This window comes from Apostichopus japonicus, chromosome 16 (genome assembly GCF_037975245.1).
Source record: "Apostichopus japonicus isolate 1M-3 chromosome 16, ASM3797524v1, whole genome shotgun sequence".
Classification (NCBI taxonomy): Eukaryota; Metazoa; Echinodermata; class Holothuroidea; order Aspidochirotida; family Stichopodidae; genus Apostichopus; species Apostichopus japonicus.
The window spans coordinates 25,929,854-25,949,382 of NC_092576.1; the positions used below are offsets into that span (position 1 = coordinate 25,929,854).

At 38.4% G+C, this 19,529-nt stretch overlaps 4 protein-coding genes across 5 annotated transcripts in view; 2 read left to right on the forward strand and 2 right to left on the reverse strand.

The window, feature by feature from the left end:
- Positions 1-2,023, forward strand: part of LOC139982455 (uncharacterized) — a 240,401-nt gene extending 238,378 nt beyond the window's left edge. Inside the window, exon 35 of the mRNA XM_071995347.1 lies at positions 79-2,023. Within this exon, the coding sequence (XP_071851448.1) occupies positions 79-115 (37 nt within the window). The 3' untranslated portion in view covers positions 116-2,023. The remainder of the gene's footprint in view (positions 1-78) is intronic.
- LOC139982486 (uncharacterized) overlaps positions 1-19,529 on the forward strand; it is an 88,442-nt gene that overhangs the window by 50,426 nt on the left and 18,487 nt on the right. The gene's annotated exons all lie outside the window — the stretch shown is intronic.
- On the reverse strand, positions 1,654-17,539 carry LOC139982461 (DNA-directed RNA polymerase III subunit RPC2-like). Of its 2 annotated transcripts, XM_071995364.1 has the most exons (14): positions 17,443-17,539; positions 16,598-16,771; positions 15,527-15,654; positions 15,310-15,395; positions 15,017-15,140; positions 14,643-14,801; positions 12,088-12,211; positions 11,544-11,687; positions 11,142-11,208; positions 9,155-9,260; positions 8,476-8,572; positions 7,413-7,550; positions 6,583-6,732; positions 1,654-4,896 (listed from the first exon to the last, which is right to left on the reverse strand). In XM_071995364.1, exons 1-14 carry the CDS (start codon positions 17,475-17,477, stop codon positions 4,767-4,769), a joined length of 1,662 nt encoding a protein of 553 aa, XP_071851465.1. In that variant the 5' UTR covers positions 17,478-17,539; the 3' UTR covers positions 1,654-4,766. The 2 variants fall into 2 exon arrangements, with proteins under 2 accessions (XP_071851465.1, XP_071851466.1); XM_071995365.1 differs by lacking the exons at positions 16,598-16,771; positions 17,443-17,539 and adding an exon at positions 16,229-16,239.
- The window catches only part of LOC139982457 (DNA-directed RNA polymerase III subunit RPC2-like), a 159,996-nt gene continuing 142,120 nt past the window's right edge, over positions 1,654-19,529 (reverse strand). The window contains exon 28 of the transcript XR_011798185.1: positions 1,654-3,985. The gene's annotated coding sequence lies outside the window, so the exon portion shown is untranslated. The remainder of the gene's footprint in view (positions 3,986-19,529) is intronic.

Genomic DNA, 19,529 nt, shown 5'->3' on the forward strand with positions numbered 1-19,529 from the left:
CGCTTAGAACAGCTTTCAATAATGATGTCATCATTTGACACATATGGTAACGTCTCATTCTCTGTATTTTATCAACAGCGCCGCAGCCTGGCAACTGACAAACAATGCCTCGTAAGATCATAAGCCGAAGTAGCCGACAGTGTCTCTGCTCATCGTTTTTTACGTCGTTCTTGATTGTCGAGTTAAACAAACCGCAAATTTTTCCTGGACAACATGAATCTCACAGAGGGTTATCTTTCCTTCTAGTCTTGCCATTCTTAGCATCTTCAAGTTCTAGAGAGAGTTAGCGGCGCAGTCTTAGCAAGGTTGTATTTTGAACCTCGTAATGGTTAGTTCTATGAGTCTTAAAGTAGCTGAAAATAATGATAACTCTTTCCTGGGGAACATGACGTCAGATATATTCTGTAGATAAATTTGAATTACAGTAAAACAATGAAAGACGTCAAAACTATGAATATTGTAATGTAAACTTGCTTCACGATACCCAGAGGGGATAAAAGTCCCTAATGGAATTTCGATATATTTTTTGTAATGTATGTATTTTGGATCCTCCTGCAAGCAGGAACTCGCGAAAAAGCCTCATTGGCTTATCAAAGCTGACTGAAGTCAGTCTCTTACATTCATATTTAAAGTCCAAATTAGGATTTTTTAATTGTCAACAACACTTTCGAGTATTTGTAATTATTTTACTAGTAAAGTGTTTCCACCTGTACAAAACAAAGGGAAAACAAGGGAGATAAAGTATAAAAACATGGTGATTATAAATTACATGGTAAAGGTGTGCGCATAGGCACTTACAAGAATAGCAGAACGTTTTTTTGCTTACAAAATTATAATGACTGATGGATTATGAGATTTTGGTTACGGTAACTTTTAATTGATCAATCTTTACTGCAACTTATCCACCTTACATAAGAGTCATTTTGATATAAATATCCATGTTCTTTAAACACCATTTAGATTTAGTCGTATGTAAGGTTTAAATTACTCTCTTTCCTAAATATGGTAAAAGGTCAAAATTATTGCCATTCTTTGTACAGCTTTAAGGAGAATATGTCGTACCATCTGTCCTATAGCATTGTAATTAGGTCACCTATCGTGGCATTTCTCAATATTTTGGAATGTGTTTGAAACTTACAGAGAGAGATATAGAGAAAGGTCTTTTGGAACCTTACTTTTGGAACCTTTAGTAACTTTAGAACTTTAAAGAAATGTCATCATCTTCAAATGTTCAGATGACTTGATAATGTTAACGACAGTATGATATCAATTATTACAACATCTAAAGCAATTGTGAGTTGTACATAGCTTTCCACTTGGCAATTGTTATTGTGTTAACCTTAGGAGTATGCGACCTTGTATGGTGTTTCCCCTGTAACAAGGAATTACCGTCAAATGCAATTGTTACATTGTTAATTCATCATACAATTGTCATCATACAATTGTTAATTCATCATACAGGTGACTCTGACCATGACGGCCGTGTTGGTCCTGACATGCATAAAATGAAGAAGTACAGTTAACCGGGTAATAGTATATTTTACGACTGACATTTAATTGTGTACATACAACCATTTTTGTTCGTGTTTTTTCTTAGGAAAAACACCGTAGACAAACAGACAGTTCTGGTTGTTAAATGACAAATTAAAGCTCTGTTTTTTGTTATTGAAACCTGCATTTTACGGTTAATTGACAAGGAAGTAAATCACTACACAGGTAAAAGTAAAAGATCAACTTTACAATGTACGTTTACAATTTAACTGCATGTTTGCCACTTCAGAGGCTAGGACTGATTTAGGTATACGTGCATATGCATACAGGTTACAGCCAAGTTAATTACTGTATTGATTAAAGTCAGATTTTAAGTAATGTAAGACAGTTTACATGCTGGTTAATTATCATGCAGTTATGGCATACTAAGTTTAAGCTATTTTTAAACAATTTGTTTTGATTTCTTTGTCATGGATTGACCGAGTCTGACATGATTAAACTCGTTTAATAAAAATCGTAAAGTTTAAAGCAATACACTGGATTTCTGGATTTTCTTATCATCACTGGTCCGATGTCATCCTCAGACTTGATCAAGTCTTTGTCCAAGTAACATTTTAAGCTCAACTGAATTATTATTTGTCATGAGTTTACTATTCATTGTTGGAATTGTAACCCAAGAAGTGTTGAATCTAGCAATACATTATCTCCCCTCCCCCCCCAAAAAAAAATCCTCACACAAAAACATTAAATGTGTTTACTTTAGTCTACCATCTTACGATGTGAATGAAGTAGGAACCAAATACATGCATACCATCCCCATCGCTGCTTTCACATTTCTACTTGGGAACTAGAAAGGAGAATCTTTGACCCAGTAAGTAAAGACAGATTTAAAGCTGAGGTAAATTATTCATGTACCAGTGACTGTTATTGTGTATTCATACTGATACCATCCCAAAGGTTGAAAATTATCATATTAAAATAATATTTTGAACCAAAAAGACTGTTTAAGTTTGCATTTATTACATCACTCCTGTTTGCTTAAGATCGCTTCTGCAGCAAAACAAATCTCAACTTTTAATATTATCATTTCGACAAACAGTACATAGGAATGCAAAACATACCTGGATACAAAGAATATGTTCTTCTTTCATCTGTCAAATGTGAATTTTCTTCGGCAACAAAACCCATTGAAATCAAGCTGGTATTAGGATTGAAACAGAGCCCAACCGCAACAGAATCAAATCTTACGCCAACATCCAGAGCCTATCAAAGGTACGTACATACAGCACTACAAGGAACTAGACCTATTGTTCAAATTCCATTACCTTACCAGAGGAACCTAAAACCCTACACGTTACCGATTGAAACAAACAGTTCAAATTGAAACCGTAACCAATATCAAACCTCACAGATAGTGCTGGTAACTACCACATAACATACCAGGACTATCAGTTCTCTAGTTATAGATTTTGTCATAACGGTGACAAACTAAAATACAAACAGACCATCAAAGGATCATGAACACTGTGTGCACATCTACAGGCTGACATCAGTACAATGTTCTGATGTACAATGTCACTTGTTATAACAGACAGCACGTCTACAGGCTGACATCATTACAATGTTCTGCTGTACAATGCCACTTGTTATTACAGACAGCACATCTACAGTCTGACATCATTACAATGTTCTGATGTACAATGCCACTTGTTATAACAGACAGCACATCTACAGGCTGACATCAGTACAATGTTCTGATGTACAATGTCACTTGTTATAACAGACAGCACGTCTACAGGCTGACATTACAATGTTCTGATGTACAATGTCACTTGTTATTACAGGCAGCACATCTACAGACTGACATCATTACAATGTTCTGATGTACAATGCCACTTGTTATAACAGACAGCACATCCACAGGCTGACATCATTACAATGTTCTGCTGTACAATGTCACTTGTTATAACAGACAGCACATACACAGGCTGACATCATTACAATGTTCTGATGTACAATGCCACTTGTTATAACAGACAGCACATCTACAGGCTGACTTCATTACAATGTTCTGCTGTACAATGTCACTTGTTATAACAGACAGCACATCTACAGACTGACATCATTACAATGTTCTGATGTACAAGGCCACTTGTTATAACAGACAACACATCTACAGACTGACATCATTACAATGTTCCGATGTACAATGTCACTTGTTATAACAGACAGCACATCTACAGGCTGACATCATTACAATGTTCTGATGTACAATGACGCTTTATAGACACCAATCAAATGGTCCTTTAGTGTTGCCCCTTCAGAAGTATTACCCAGAATGTTCCCTGCATTATACCGAGTCATTGAGGACATTATGCAATAACATCTCTTAATGCAGGAACATAGCATGCTGCTCAAGGTGAGCACAGTAAAGTGATGTTTGAGGGGGTTATTCAACTTTCCTAGCATATTTTGTGGCAGCAATAAAGGAGACCTTAAAAGTAAAGCCGTTTAGCATGGTTCCCATCCTTTCAAATCAAATTCCAGACTTTTTTTAAGACTAAAACATACTTTATGGTTCACAACAAATCCTACCAATGAAGGCTGCCTGTTGTAAACCTAACAATTGTAACTTTCACAAAGTGTTTGCTAACCCATACCATTTATATTACAAATGTAACTGATTGTTACCACTTACACGAGAGTATGCATACACAATTTTCCTCTCAGGATAAAGATATTATTTTCGTTTTTAAATGGAACCTTTTCAAATTAGTTATGAAAAAAATTAAACTGCTCAGTGTTTTTCACATTTCCAGACTAAACATCACTATTAAGGATCCAGAAAAACAAGACCTGCATGAGTAAGCTGAACAAAATGGTCAACTTAGTTCATTTACGCAGGATTTATTCCTCAACAATGCATGAAACCTTCACCACCTTCTCAGTTTCATCTGCACCTCTAGGAAAAAATAATCCTGCAGACTTTATGGATTATTGCAGAGAAAGATTATTGCAGAGAACTAAAACACAAAACAAGAGTCCAGACTTGATCTTTATCTGCTGTCTTGCTTGCTTTCTTCCTTCCTGCCCTTCCTTGATTGAGGATGAGCTTCCTAAATCCATCATCAGCTAGATCTCCATCTTCTTTCCATCGTCATCATCATTTCATCCCTGTTTAGGAGAGCACCTCCTGCCACCGCTAATCCCTTCTTTTACCATCGAGGTCAACTCCTTCATCCTTTAAGCCATTGTTTTTATTTTCTTGACCATCCTCATTCTGAGTATTTTTTGAGTTTGAGTCTCGGTACTATGTTCATGGACTGTAACTCCTGGAATAGGAGTTTACAGGCGTACGGAATCCTGAGAGAGGAGACGTTACAAGACGACTTGCAGTAATGACACCTGTCAGGGACAAAGAATATCAATACATAGTTAGGGTACGGCAGTTATCAATACACAGTTAGGGTAAGGCAATTATCAATACATAGTTAGAGTACGACAAGGATCAATACATAGTTAGGGTATGGCAGTTATCAATACATAGAGTACGACAGTTATCAATACATAGTTAGAGTAGGACAATTATCAATACATAGTTAGGGTAAGGCAATTATCAATACATAGAGTACGACAATTATCAATACATAGTTAGGGTACAGCAGTTATCAATACATAGTAAGGTAACCGCAGTTATCAAAACATAGTTAGAGTACGACAATTATCAATACATAGTTAGGGTACTGCAATTATCAATACATATTTAGGGTAAGGCAATAATAAATACATAGTTAGGGTACGACAAGAATCAATACATAGTTAGAGTACGACAATTATCAATATATAGTTAGGGTACGGCAGTTATCAATACATAGTTAGGGTTAGGAAATTATCAATACATAGTTAGAGTACGGCAATTATCAATACATAGTTAGGGTAAGGCAATTATCAATACATAGCTAGGGTTAGGCAATTATCAATACATAGTTAGGGCAAGGCAATTATCAATACATAGTTAGGGTTAGGCAATTATCAATACATAGTAAGAGTACGACAATTTTCAATATATAGTTAGGGTACGGCAGTTATCAATACATAGTTAGGGTAAGGCAATTGTCAAAACATAGTTAGAGTACGACAATTATCAATACATTGTTAGGGTTAGGCAATTATCAATACATAGTAAGAGTATGACAATTATCAATACATAGTTAGGGTACGACAATTATCAATACATAGTTAGGGTACGGCAATTATCAATACATAGTTAGGGTAAGGCAGTTATCAAAACATAAGGTAAGACTATAATCACTACATAGGGTACGGCAATTATCAAAACATTGTTAGGGTACAGCGATTATCAATACATAGTTAGGGTTCAGCAATTATCAATACATAGTTAGGTTACCACAGTTATCAAAACATAGTTAGGGTACGGCAATTATCAATAGAAAAATGCAATTATCAATACATTACGGTATGGCAACCTCACACTTACCATCCTGAGGAACCCAGGAAGCCACCCTCGCCACAGACATCAACCTCAAACTAACCACCCTGAATAACCCAGCAAGCCACACTCGCCACAGACATCAACCTCAAACTTACCATCCTGAATAACCTAGCAAGCCACACTCACCACAGACATCAACCTTACCATCATGAGGAACCCAGCAAGCCACACTCGCCACAGACATCAACCTCAAACTAACCACCCTGAATAACCCAGCAAGCCACACTCGCCACAGACATCAACCTCAAACTTACCATCCTGAATAACCTAGCAAGCCACACTCACCACAGACATCAACCTTACCATCATGAGGAACCCAGCAAGCCACCCTCGCCACAGACATCAACCTCAAACTAACCACCCTGAATAACCCAGCAAGCCACACTCGCCACAGACATCAACCTCAAACTTACCATCCTGAATAACCTAGCAAGCCACACTCACCACAGACATCAACCTCAAACTTACCATCCTGAGTAACCCAGCAAGCCACACTCACCACAGACATCAACCTCAAACTTACCATCCTGAGTAACACAGCAGGCCACACTCACCACAGATATCAACCTCAAACTTACCATCCTGAGTAACCCAGCAAGCCACACTCGCCACAGACATCCACCTCGAACTGATCACTGGAGATCATTAGACGCTCCAGTAGCAGCATGCTGGCCCCGTAGCCAATCAGACAATCTCTTTCCATCTCTCCAAGGCGAAGACCACCATCCCTGAAGATAAAAAATATAACAGGATGAATCTTCAATTTAAATTAATAAAAACATTTCTGTGGACGCCATGCTGATACCATTCAATTTGCTGTTTGTAACCAAGAAAGTAAATGGAAAGCTACCAATGAAATTTTAATTAATACAAGTCAACCATTTAATTAATTAGGTTTACTTCATTACATTCCTTGCAGAGATGATTCATTCAGTGTATTAAACATATTTAAGCTGTTTGTATCATTTGCTATATACTGCTTTCATTTTTGGAATTTGTATCACAAAACACCTCAGTATTTTCAGTCATTCATGGCAAAATTGATTCATCTCAAAATTGAACACAAAATGGGATTTACTGCTGCTTTTAACAAACACTAAATTATTTTGAAGGGGGTGGGGTGGGACAGACTAATATCAGCCGGTCAGCTATAAAACACAAGAAACCAGATCGACCATAGGTTTTTTTGCCAGAAACAATTATATTGTCGACATTATACATTCTACAGTATAAGTAAGATTCATCTCACACAAAACAACACTAGAATTAATTTTAACATGCAAGTATTAAACACACCTCAGGAGTATATCACACACTTTTAACATTTTGCAGCTGTTTTATCAACACAACACATTGGAAAGTACCACTCCACTGCATGAATAGTGAAAAGGTAAAACGAAGCTCTCACCTTGACCTTCCCTCTGTGGGTTGTCTGGTAAGGATGGCCCTGGGTCCCTTGGCCCTGGCATGCATTTTATCCAACACCATATGTTTCAGCTTCTGATAGTAGACTGGGCCAAAATATATGTAAGCACTCAATGGTTCACTGATGGAAAAGAACAAATATTGACCTTCAACGACATGACCAAAAAAAAAAATATAATTGTTATCTACCAACCAAAACAGAATGTATTCTGTCAAATTCAACAATGATCTGAAACTTGCAGCACCTATGATGAAGCTTTTTCCCATATAGTATACATAGTTCCAACCACAACCGATGTAGTATACTTTAAAGATGATCTGCAAATGACTGCCATCTGCATAACCAAGCTCCAAACCTTACTCATGCATTACATGTTAATGTTTTTGTTTCTGACTGACTACTACCATAATCATTAAATGAATAATATAACCACTAAAAACACAAATGCTGGAGGTCAGTGGCAACACCAAATGAATGATACTATCAGGGGTTCATCATCACCACTACAACAACTGCAGCAACCACTAATACAGTAACTGTTACTAGATGAGTTCAGTACACCACCGTTACACCAACATGAAAATAAGATCACCACCACTACAGCAACCACTACTACAGTAACACCACGGTAACACCAACCTGATAATACTATCACCACCACTGCAACTACTACAGCACCACTTATACAGTAACTGTCACTGGACGAGTTCAGTAACACCACCGTTGTACCAACCTTATAATAATTTCACCACCACTACTACTACTACAGCAACAAATTCTACAGTAACTTTTACTGGAGGAATTCAAGAACACCATCATAACACTAACCACAAAACTAATATCATCACTAACAATATTATCCTTGCAACCACAATCAGATTTCACCTCAAACTTCACCAATACCACCATCAAACGAGTGGTCTATGAGTAACAGCTGTTACTGCTGTCATTACACCAAAGGCAGAGTATCAAGAACACACAGTAATAACACATCAATGTGATCCACCCACTGTCAGACAAAATCAATCCTACCATTGATACTCACCCAGTGATTCCTGACGTGAAGAAGTCTTTGCCAAGGTAGTTGTAGCCATGTCGGATCAAATCCTGGCACATGTCTTCCACTTTGTCACCACCGAATGCTGGACAAATAAAAAACAATGCTTAATTGTCATCAAGTACTTCAGTGAATTGTTACATTGTACTGTAATTTCATGATGTGCTTCCTACAGAAACATCATGTACTGTATGATATGTTCTGGTACTGTATGATAAACTGTATAATAATGAATACTGCACACATGATGACACTCTGTGTTATATAACAATGTGCTGTAATTTCACAATGTGCCCAAGTCGCAACCCAACCCAGCATCCCCCCTACACCCACCCCCACCCTTACACCCCCTACTACTGTATTGAATTAGTTTTTTAAGATTAAACATACGAAAAGATTTTCTTGAACTTTTACACTCCACCATACAGTTCAACAGTTACTGTAATATCACAATGTGCTCTAATCTCAACCAACCCTCCCCCACCCCCCGACTCTACACCCCTACTTCATTGATTGATTTAGTTTTATGAGATTAAATATACCCAAAGATTTTCTTAAACTGTTACATTCCACCAGACAGTACAACAGTTAAGCCTTACAACTGACTTTCACAATAAGAGAATGTTTCACCACATTTGTAAAGCTTTCCACGTAGTACATATTTTACCTGTTCCATAGTGGAACTGTCCGTCTAGAAGGCCTGCCTTCCCAGCCAGGAGCTCCATGAGTTTACCCACAGTCATACGAGAAGGAAACCCGTGGGGGTTCATGATCTGTAAGCATAATCAAAATGCACATTAAAGAAGTATGACACCCTCTTTACTAGTCAGACCAACCGGGAGGTGGAGGGGGGGGGCAGATAATATTCTTTATATTTGTTTTTAGAAAATATTTGGTGTTACCAGTAAAGTATGTTAGAGCCTTTAGCATCTTAAATGATTCCACATGGAACAGTGAATAGAGTTTAGCACCCATTGTAAATTAACATTCTTCAATTTAACAGCAATTCGAATGCACCACTATTTCCGCAGTAATTTCAGGCATCTTCCGCTCCTGGATCCGACACTGCAACCACACATTAAATAACTAGAGAAGTGATAAACAATATATGAAAAGGTAACATTTTATTTGACAACCTGTGGAAAATAAAAAATAACCTGACGTTGTACAGTTCACCAAGGAGACCTGCAGTTGCAAACAAATGGTACAACAAGAGCACCAATGGTGCAGAAGCTCATACCTTTTCGAGCTTAAAAATGTAGGGCTCACAAAACTTTATGGCCCACCAAATTTCAGGCCATTTTACAGATTCCACCAATTTTGGGCCCATGAGGGATAACCCCCACCCCCCCCCCCCCCATTAGCAGAATCCTGGCTACACCACTGGCTATAATTCCTATTTTCCCCCTTTAAATCCTATTTTCCCCACTCTCTCAAACAATACCACTGACCCTACCCTATTAAACTTTCTCCCCTCTACCTGAGCAGACCTGAAGCACTCCTTGCCAAAAGTTTGGCTGGCTGCCTTCATAACTCAGGCTCAAAGACTTCTAAGAATCGGCAAGTGCTGATTGGCTATTGGGCTCTCATGCTTACAGTTCAACAGTTAATAACAACTCCCAGTCCTGCTTTAATTCCACTAACAGCCTCTGCAGAGCTTAACCACAAATGTAAACAAACACTGCAGAGACTGGGAGACAAATTAAAGGAGCTTTGGCAAAAGGTGAAGGCTCAGATTTTTTTCAACAATGGGGATTAATTGTAATTAATTAACTTTTGAGCAAAAATTATTAGGCATCACCTTATTCATACACAATCCAACAATCATCAGTTCAACTTTGAATATGATCCATCAAAATCTTGAGGAGATTGAGATATTTGAAAATATTACAAAGAATGACCCCCGATGACCCCCTAAATGACATTTGACCTCAATTTTCTGAACACCCCTCGTAACTCTCATCCCGAGGAACATTGTGACCAAGTTTCATTATAACTGGCCATACCCTGTACGAACAGGAGCAATTTGAAAATATAGGGCCGCGGCCCGGGCCACAAAAGACCCCTAGTTGATCTTTGATCTCAAATTCATGAACACCCTGAAGGTAAAACTTCCATAGTACTATCATGACAAACCCTCAACATTGTACCATGGCATCTGTAGGAGAAGCATTTTGCGTATTTCCACAAAATGGCCCATTACGGCCCACAGGTGACCTTTGACCCCAAATTTCGGACCATCTCTGATGGACCTATACCTAATGGTCCTTGTGACTAAGTTTCATGAAATTCCATCAAACACTGTGCGAGTGGGAGCGGTTTTACCAATTGTTGACGGATAGAGTGATAGAGTGATAGACGCCGCACTGTAACAATAGCTCACACCAGCATGCTGGTATGAGCTAAAAACTAACGATAAGCCCACAAGGTCCTATTTATTAACATAATTACAAAATCTCAATGCCTCAGTCAACCCAAGCTAACTGAGTGTATTCAGATTATTTAACATATCTCGGTTGAACCGTACTTACAAACCAAACTCATTTCAGTCAGTTTCATTGAAATAGTGACATAAATCTCTATTCATCCTTCAAAACAAGGAAAGCTATATGCTATATGTATGAGTCAACAACAAACAATAGAGATATACTTACAATGTCTGGACAGATACCAAGGTCGTTAAATGGCATGTCCTCTTGCTGTACAATTAAACCACAGACTCTGTGTTTGGTGAAGGAAACCAAAAATAAAATGTAAAATACATTATTATTATAAATGCTACCAACATTTCTTTTAGAAAATAACTTAACCGAAGGTAATAACCAAACCTTTCTGTTCATTATCTACTGCTGAATTTATCCCCTATTTCTGGTCATCCCCTTTCTAATAGCTATGTTCCTTTTTACACATAAATGCTTAAAGAGAGCAAAGAAGCTAGTCACCCCTTCTGTCCATGTCTGCTGCTGAATTTATCCCCTATTTCTGGTCACCCCCTTTCTAATAGCTATGTTCCATTTTACACATAAATGCTTAAAGAGAGCAAAGAAGCTAGTCACCCTTTCTGTCCATGTCTGCTGCTGAATTTGTCCCCTATTTCTGGTCTCCTCGTCTGGCGAAGTAAAACTTTGATCAAGAAGGCTTCTTCGGGATTGGATGAGATCATGACATTTTCAATGTAAGAATCTACTGGGCCTTTGTATCTTAGGAACAAAAAGGCAGATCAACACTTTGAATAAACAGGGTTTCATTCAAACTAATTTAGTTATGCAGTGCAATGAACTAATCAACAGCTTATTTATCAAAGTTAGGCTTAATGTTAAGGTTTAATCCAACATTAAATGCATTTAAATAAAAATAGAATGTGTTTCCTTCGCATATATCCTTCACTACATTTTACAAACCAATATTTGCAAGCGGGGATGTAGACAACGTCAGTAATCCAACAATTTCAACAAGTTATGTATAAAAGAAGTCCCTGAATGGGGTCACTGGATCCAATTAATTAATCTGGCCTTTAGAGAACGTCTGCTAGCTTGGTAACCCAGTATGAACACAAAACATTTAACATCAATGTCGTCATGGCGCCCAGTATACACTCACGTGATTGGTACATCTTGAAATTCTTGTTGCTGCTGTTCAGATTTATTCCCTGTCTCTATTGGACTCATCGTTACCACCGGCATAGACTTATTGAGAAGAACCTGCTTGTTGGTTACCCGTTCACCTTCATGAAAAAGGAAGACACAATCGACTTAATGACAAAAGTTCAACTATTAATTAGTTCAGAGCGAAAAAAAACCAAGGCCTGCCAATGGACATGCAGATATACTTCAGTCTGAAGTGTTTGTCAATTATCAGAGCATGATACACAAAGCCGAGCAGACAGTCTCTAAACAACACCACAAACTCAAACCAGAATCCTACAGAAAATAAAACACAGCCCTGCCGTGCCCACATCATCTAATCAGCATATTATCAACGGACACAATTGCACACAATGGTCATAATGTGGGGCCCTTATCAAAAAATCATAAACAAGCAATATCAGCAACACCGTTAATGTCCAATATAAATTATCAGTTACTAATGATATAAATACTGACCCGGAATATTGAGTCCATCAATACTGACCCGGACTTCAGATTCCATCAATACTGAACCAGATTACAGATTCTATCATACTGAACCGGACTTCAGATTTCATCGATACTGACCTGGACTACAGTAACCATCAATACTTACAAAAATACAGTAACTATCAATACTGTCCCAGACACCTTTTCCATCAATACTGTCCCGGACTACAGATTCTATCATACTGAACCAGATTACAGATTTCATCGATACTGACCTGGACTACAGTAACCATCAATACTTACAAAAATACAGTAACTATCAATACTGTCCCAGACACCTTTTCCATCAATACTGTCCCGGACTACAGATTCCATCAATACTGAACCAGATTACAGATTCTATCATACTGAACCGGACTTCAGATTTCATCGATACTGACCTGGACTACAGTAACCATCAATACTTACAAAAATACAGTAACTATCAATACTGTCCCAGACACCTTTTCCATCAATACTGTCCCGGACTACAGATTCTATCATACTGAACCGGATTACAGATTTCATCGATACTGACCTGGACTACAGTAACCATCAATACTTACAAAAATACAGTAACTATCAATACTGCCCCAGACACCTTTTCCATCAATACTGTCCCGGACTACAGATTCTATCATACTGAACCGGATTACAGATTTCATCGATACTGACCTGGACTACAGTAACCATCAATACTTACAAAAATACAGTAACTATCAATACTGTCCCAGACACCTTTTCCATCAATACTGTCCCGGACTACAGATTCCATCAATACTGAACCAGATTACAGATTCTATCATACTGAACCGGACTTCAGATTTCATCGATACTGACCTGGACTACAGTAACCATCAATACTTACAAAAATACAGTAACTATCAATACTGTCCCAGACACCTTTTCCATCAATACTGTCCCGGACTACAGATTCTATCATACTGAACCGGATTACAGATTTCATCGATACTGACCTGGACTACAGTAACCATCAATACTTACAAAAATACAGTAACTATCAATACTGTCCCAGACACCTTTTCCATCAATACTGTCCCGGACTACAGATTCTATCATACTGAACCGGATTACAGATTTCATCCATACTGACCTGGACTACAGTAACCATCAATACTTACAAAAATACAGTAACTATCAATACTGTCCCAGACGCCTTTTCCATCAATACTGACCTGGACTACAGATTCCATCAATACTGACCCGGACTACAGATGCCATCAATACCGACCCGGATTACAGATTCCATCAATACTGACCCGGACTACAGATTTCATCAATACGGAACCAGACTACAGATTTCATCGATACTGAACTGGACTACAGTAACCATCAATACTTACCCAAAATACAGTAACTACTGTATCAATACTGTCCCAGACACATTTTCCATCAATACTGACCTGGACTACAGATTCCATCAATACCGACCCGGATTACAGATTCCATCAATACTGACCCGGACTACAGATTTCATCAATACTGAACCAGACTACAGATTTCATCGATACTGGCCTGGACTACAGTAACCATCAATACTTACCCAAAATACAGTAACTACTGTATCAATACTGTCCCAGACGCATTTTCCATCAATACTGACCTGGACTACAGATTCCATCAATACCGACCCGGATTACAGATTCCATCAATACTGACCCGGACTACAGATTCCATCAATAATGAACCAGATTACATATTTCATTAATACTGAACCAGATTACAGATTTCATCGATACTGACCTGGACTACAGTAACCATCAATACTTACCCAAAATACAGTAACTACTGTATCAATACTGTCCCAGACACATTTTCAATCAATACTGACCTGGACTACAGATGCCATCGATACTGACCTGGACTAGACTATCAATACTGACCTGGACTACAGATGCCATCGATACTGACCTGGACTACAGACTATCAATACTGACCTGGACTACAGTAACCATCAAAAACGACCTGGACTACAGTAACCATCAATACTGACCTGGACTACAGACTCTCAATACTGACCTGGACTACAGATGCCATCCTGGTCCAGCACCTTATGTTTCCAGATGACCTCTCTAGTATTGCCATCGATCAATGGGCCCATGATGCGGTCAAACGATTGGTTGGCATATTTCTTCAAGATGCACTTCTGGTTTCGGTAAACGTGGCATCGTCCAAATCCTATGAGGGAAACATTAAATTACCAACAGCTAACCACTATATGCAATCTTAACCAGAATGCAAAAATGCATTGTGGTTTCGATGTTTTCTTAATGAATCTGACATAATGCATAGTAACATACTTGATATGAGTAATACAGTGACAAACAGTGTGATGTGTGACAAACAATAAATTCACAATGACACAGGCTGTCCTGAAATGACCTTTGGCTCACCCCTGTCTACAGAAGCTTTGTTGAGGATGAGGGCGTCCTCTATGTCGTAACCACTGTAACTCATGACAGCCACCATGGCATTCTGACCAGCTGGAACCTTATCAAAACCAATCAAATCTATAGTCTGCAAGAAGAAACCAAAGTGAAACATAAAACAAACAGTTTAATTATTGAAATTGATCCAAATCAACATGTCAAAGATATGGATTCTGTTATGAATTATGATATAGATATAAAGAATGAAATTAATATTTAAATATGACTACTGAGCTAGGAAAGTAATAATTCGATACCTTTGATTTTACCATCGGAGCTTCGGGGTAAGTCAACAGGTACATCAGGGTGTCTATGCGGTTCCTTTGGTTGTATGCAATAGTACCTATGGATAAAAAAAACATACAAACACACTTTTACCACTGTTAGTACTGGATAGGGTTTCTTAGTATTTACTGTGGTATTCATACCATGTTCACAAACTGATGTTTAACACTGTGTAACCACACAACTTACCAATAGCTTGCTTTCCCATAGCACACTGGTAGGTATTTCTAGGTGACTGGTTATGGTGAGGATAGGGGATCAGTCCAGCACAAACTCCAAGGATTGTAAATGGCTCTATCTCAAGATGTGTAGTTTCACTGAAATGAGAAGACAAAACAAAATAAAACTGTTAGCAAACTGCTTATCCACTAAAGAGCCTGTGTAATAGAATGTGTAAAAGTTAGTTGGCCTGACGTTTCTATCCTAGCAGGATCTTCCTCAGAGGCTGAATGGCAAGTGAAATGATAAGAAACAGAATAGGGAGGCTGTTGCTCATAAAGACAGTATACACAGATTACTTTACACATGTCAGACTGTGTAGGTACCTCGTCTATATAGTTTATAATTCTCGTCACTTCCAGCAATCTCCAGTGTGGTGCTTGTGCTATTAAGCACAGATCGTTTGCTTCTGTGACTCTCCATGGACAATGTTGAGTGGGTGCATGATGAAGCGTGTCAATACTTGGTTCAACATTTATTGTGGGCTTGACAGGTTGATAAATTGGTTGTATAATAACATCTTTTGTATATTCATATCTATTGAATATTCATATCTATTGTATATTTATTCATCTTGTAAAATGAGTGACAGGTTGATAGATTGGTTGTATGTTATCATATATTGTATATTCATATCTAATGTATATTCATATCTATTGTATATTCATTCACCTTGTAATGAGTGACAGGTTGATAGATTGGCTGTATATTAACATCATTATTGTATTCATATCTATTGAATATTAACATCTATTGTATATTCATATCTATTGAATATTAACATCTATTATGTATTCATATCTATTGTATGTTAACATCTATTGTATATTCATATTAAATGTATATTCAAATCTATTGTATATTCATATCTATTGGATATTAACATGTATTATATATTACTATCTATTGTATATTCATATCTATTGAATATTAACATCTATTGCGTATTCATATCTATTGTATGTTAACATCTATTGTATATTCATATCAAATGCATATTCAAATCTATTGTATATTCATATCTATTGTATATTCATTCACCTTGTAATGAGTGACTCATAGAGAGCTATCAGACAGTCATTCTCTTCATTCACATCCAGGTATTCTACCAGACCCTCTCTCAAGAAATCTTCAAAACTTCTAATTTCTTGAGTCAATTCATTGATATGCTTCTGCAGCACCTTTGGTTTCCCTCTGTCCACTATAATGTACGGCCTGCAGTGTCAAAGAAGAGATATCAAAGTTGCATAATACTGCCTAATCAGTAAAAAAATATTCAGTTTTACTACCAGACCACACTCAAAAGCCATATAATACAAACCTGTTACCCTGAAAGTAATTACAATTTCACTAAAAGCTTATTGTCAGGTATGAACCTGCAAGTATGGCGGGGGGGGGGGGGAACCTTCTAGAATGAAACCACAAATTTAACTCATAAATGTTTGTAAGAAATAATACCAAATAGATTTTTAAGTTAGCCATCACAGTCCTACAAGTTACACCCATAGTCTGTATCAGTCACTGCCCTACACAACTAATAGAAAGAAATATGAAGTAATTTCCCCATCCCTCCCCCCACTCCCACCCACCCTCCCACCTCCTCCCTGGCCACTCACCTACACACCCTTCCACCATCAGATGCTATGTACACACATCTGTGAGTATGATTCGGACAGATGGACACAAACTCGTTGATGTACCAAATCCCCCCCCCTCCTACCTACCCTCCCATCCCCTTCGTGGCCACTCACCTACACACCCTTCCACCGTCATATGCTATGTACACACATCTGTGAGTATGATTCGGACAGATGGACACAAACTCGTTGATGCACCCAGCCCCCCCCACTACCACCCACCCTCCCACCTCCTCCCTGGCCACTCACCTACACACCCTTCCACCGTCAGATGCTATGTACATACATCTGTGAGTATGATTCGGACAGATGGACACAAACTCGTTGATGTACCCAGCCCCCCTCCACTCCCATCCACCCTCCCACCTCCTCCCTGGCCACTCACCTACACACCCTTCCACCATCAGATGCTATGTACACACATCTGTGAGTATGATTCGGACAGATGGACACAAACTCGTTGATGTACCAAAACCCCCCCCCCCACTCCTACCTACCCTCCCACCTCCTCCCTGGCCACTCACCTACACACCCTTCCACCATCAGATGCTATGTACACACATCTGTGAGTATGATTCGGACAGATGGACACATACTCGTTAATGTACCCACCCCTCCCCCCACTCCCACCCACCCTCCCACCTCCTCCCTGGCCACTCACCTACACACCCTTCCACCGTCAGATGCTATGTACACACATCTGTGAGTATGATTCGGACAGATGGACACAAACTCGTTGATGTACCCAGCCCTCCTCAAGAGCCGAAAATCCTGGATAAGCTTCTTGTAATTTTTAATGACTCCTAATATGTTACCTGAAGACAGAATAAGTGCTTGTTATAACAAAATTAGTATAAAAACAAGAGCCCAAGGGCACTGTGGTTCCTTGCTTGGGGTATATGACAATACACATAATATTATCAAGCAAGAATCTTTGAACTTGTATACATAACTTCACACACAAAGGTCACCCGAAGGTCAACCAATTGACATTTTTGATCGGTGAGACCTAAATAGAGCATGACTGTAAAAATTCAAACATTTTTTATTTGCCCATTTTCTCCCCCCAAAATACTACTTTTTTAACATAAGCTGACCTTTGGTGACGTTGGACCACATGACCGTTAAGTTTGAAAATATTTCCCTATACCATTTGCAACTTGTCCAACAAAATAAACCTCGTCACACCTTGGCACTGGGAGTTATTGCATTAAATGAGTGAAAATTAACTTTGACCTCATATAACTTCGCACACGAAGGTCACATGGGGGTCAACCCATTGACATTTATGATCAGAAGGTACCTTTAACATCTGAAAATAGCATCGAAACTGTAAAAATTCACAAAACACGAAAAGGTCACCAGAGGTCAAATTGAGGTCACGGGTCATCCAGATGCGGGTCGACAATTGGATTACATAGAAGCAACTCCCAACCCTAACGGACAATTTGTTCTCAAGTTATCGCAAAAATACTAGTTTTTTATCATTAATTGACCTTTGGTGACCTCGGATCACATGACCCTTAAGTTTGAAAATATTCCCCTATACCATTTGCAACTTGCCTCAAAATATCAACTGTGTAACACCTTGGCACTGGGAGTTATTACACTAAATGTCTGGAAATTAACTTTCACCTCATATAACTTCCCACACGAAGGTCACACGGGGGTCAACCCATTAACATTTATGATCAGAAGGTACCTTTAACATCTGAAAGTAGCATCGAAACTGTAAAAATCCACAAAACACGAAAAGGTCACCAGAGGTCAAATTGAGGTCACGGGTCATCCAGATGCGGGTCGACAATTGGATTACATTGAAGCAACTCCCAACCCTAACGGACAATTTGTTCTCAAGTTAACACAAAAATACTAGTTTTTATCATGAATTGACCTTTGGTGACCTTGTATCACAAGACCCTTAAGTTTGAAAATATTCCCCTATACCATTTGCAACTACTCCAAAAATATCAACCTTGTCACAACTTGGAACTGGGAGTTATTGCATTAATTGTCTGAAAATTAACTTTGACCTCATATAACTTCGCACACGAAGGTCACACGGGGTCAACCCATTGACATTTATGATCAGAAGGTACCTTTAACATCTGAAAATAGCATCGTAACTGTAAAAATCCACAAAACACGAAAAGGTCACCAGAGGTCAAATTGAGGTCAAGGGTCACCCAGATGCGGGTCGACAATTGGATTACATTGAAGCAACTCCCAACCCAACCCTAACGGACAATTTGTTCTCAAGTTACCGCAAAAATACTAGATTTTTATCATTAATTGACCTTTGGTGACCTCGGATCACATGACCCTTAAATTTGAAA

Coding starts and splice junctions, on each gene's coding strand:
- LOC139982461 (XM_071995364.1), bottom strand. CDS start 17,477: ATGTACATAGCATCTGACGGTGGAAGGGTGTGTAG. Junction 15,141..15,309: donor CTCCGATGGTAAAATCAAAG/GTATCGAATTAT, acceptor TTCTTCTTGCAG/ACTATAGATTTGATTGGTTT. Junction 9,261..11,141: donor TTGGTATCTGTCCAGACATT/GTAAGTATATCT, acceptor TTATGCTTACAG/ATCATGAACCCCCACGGGTT.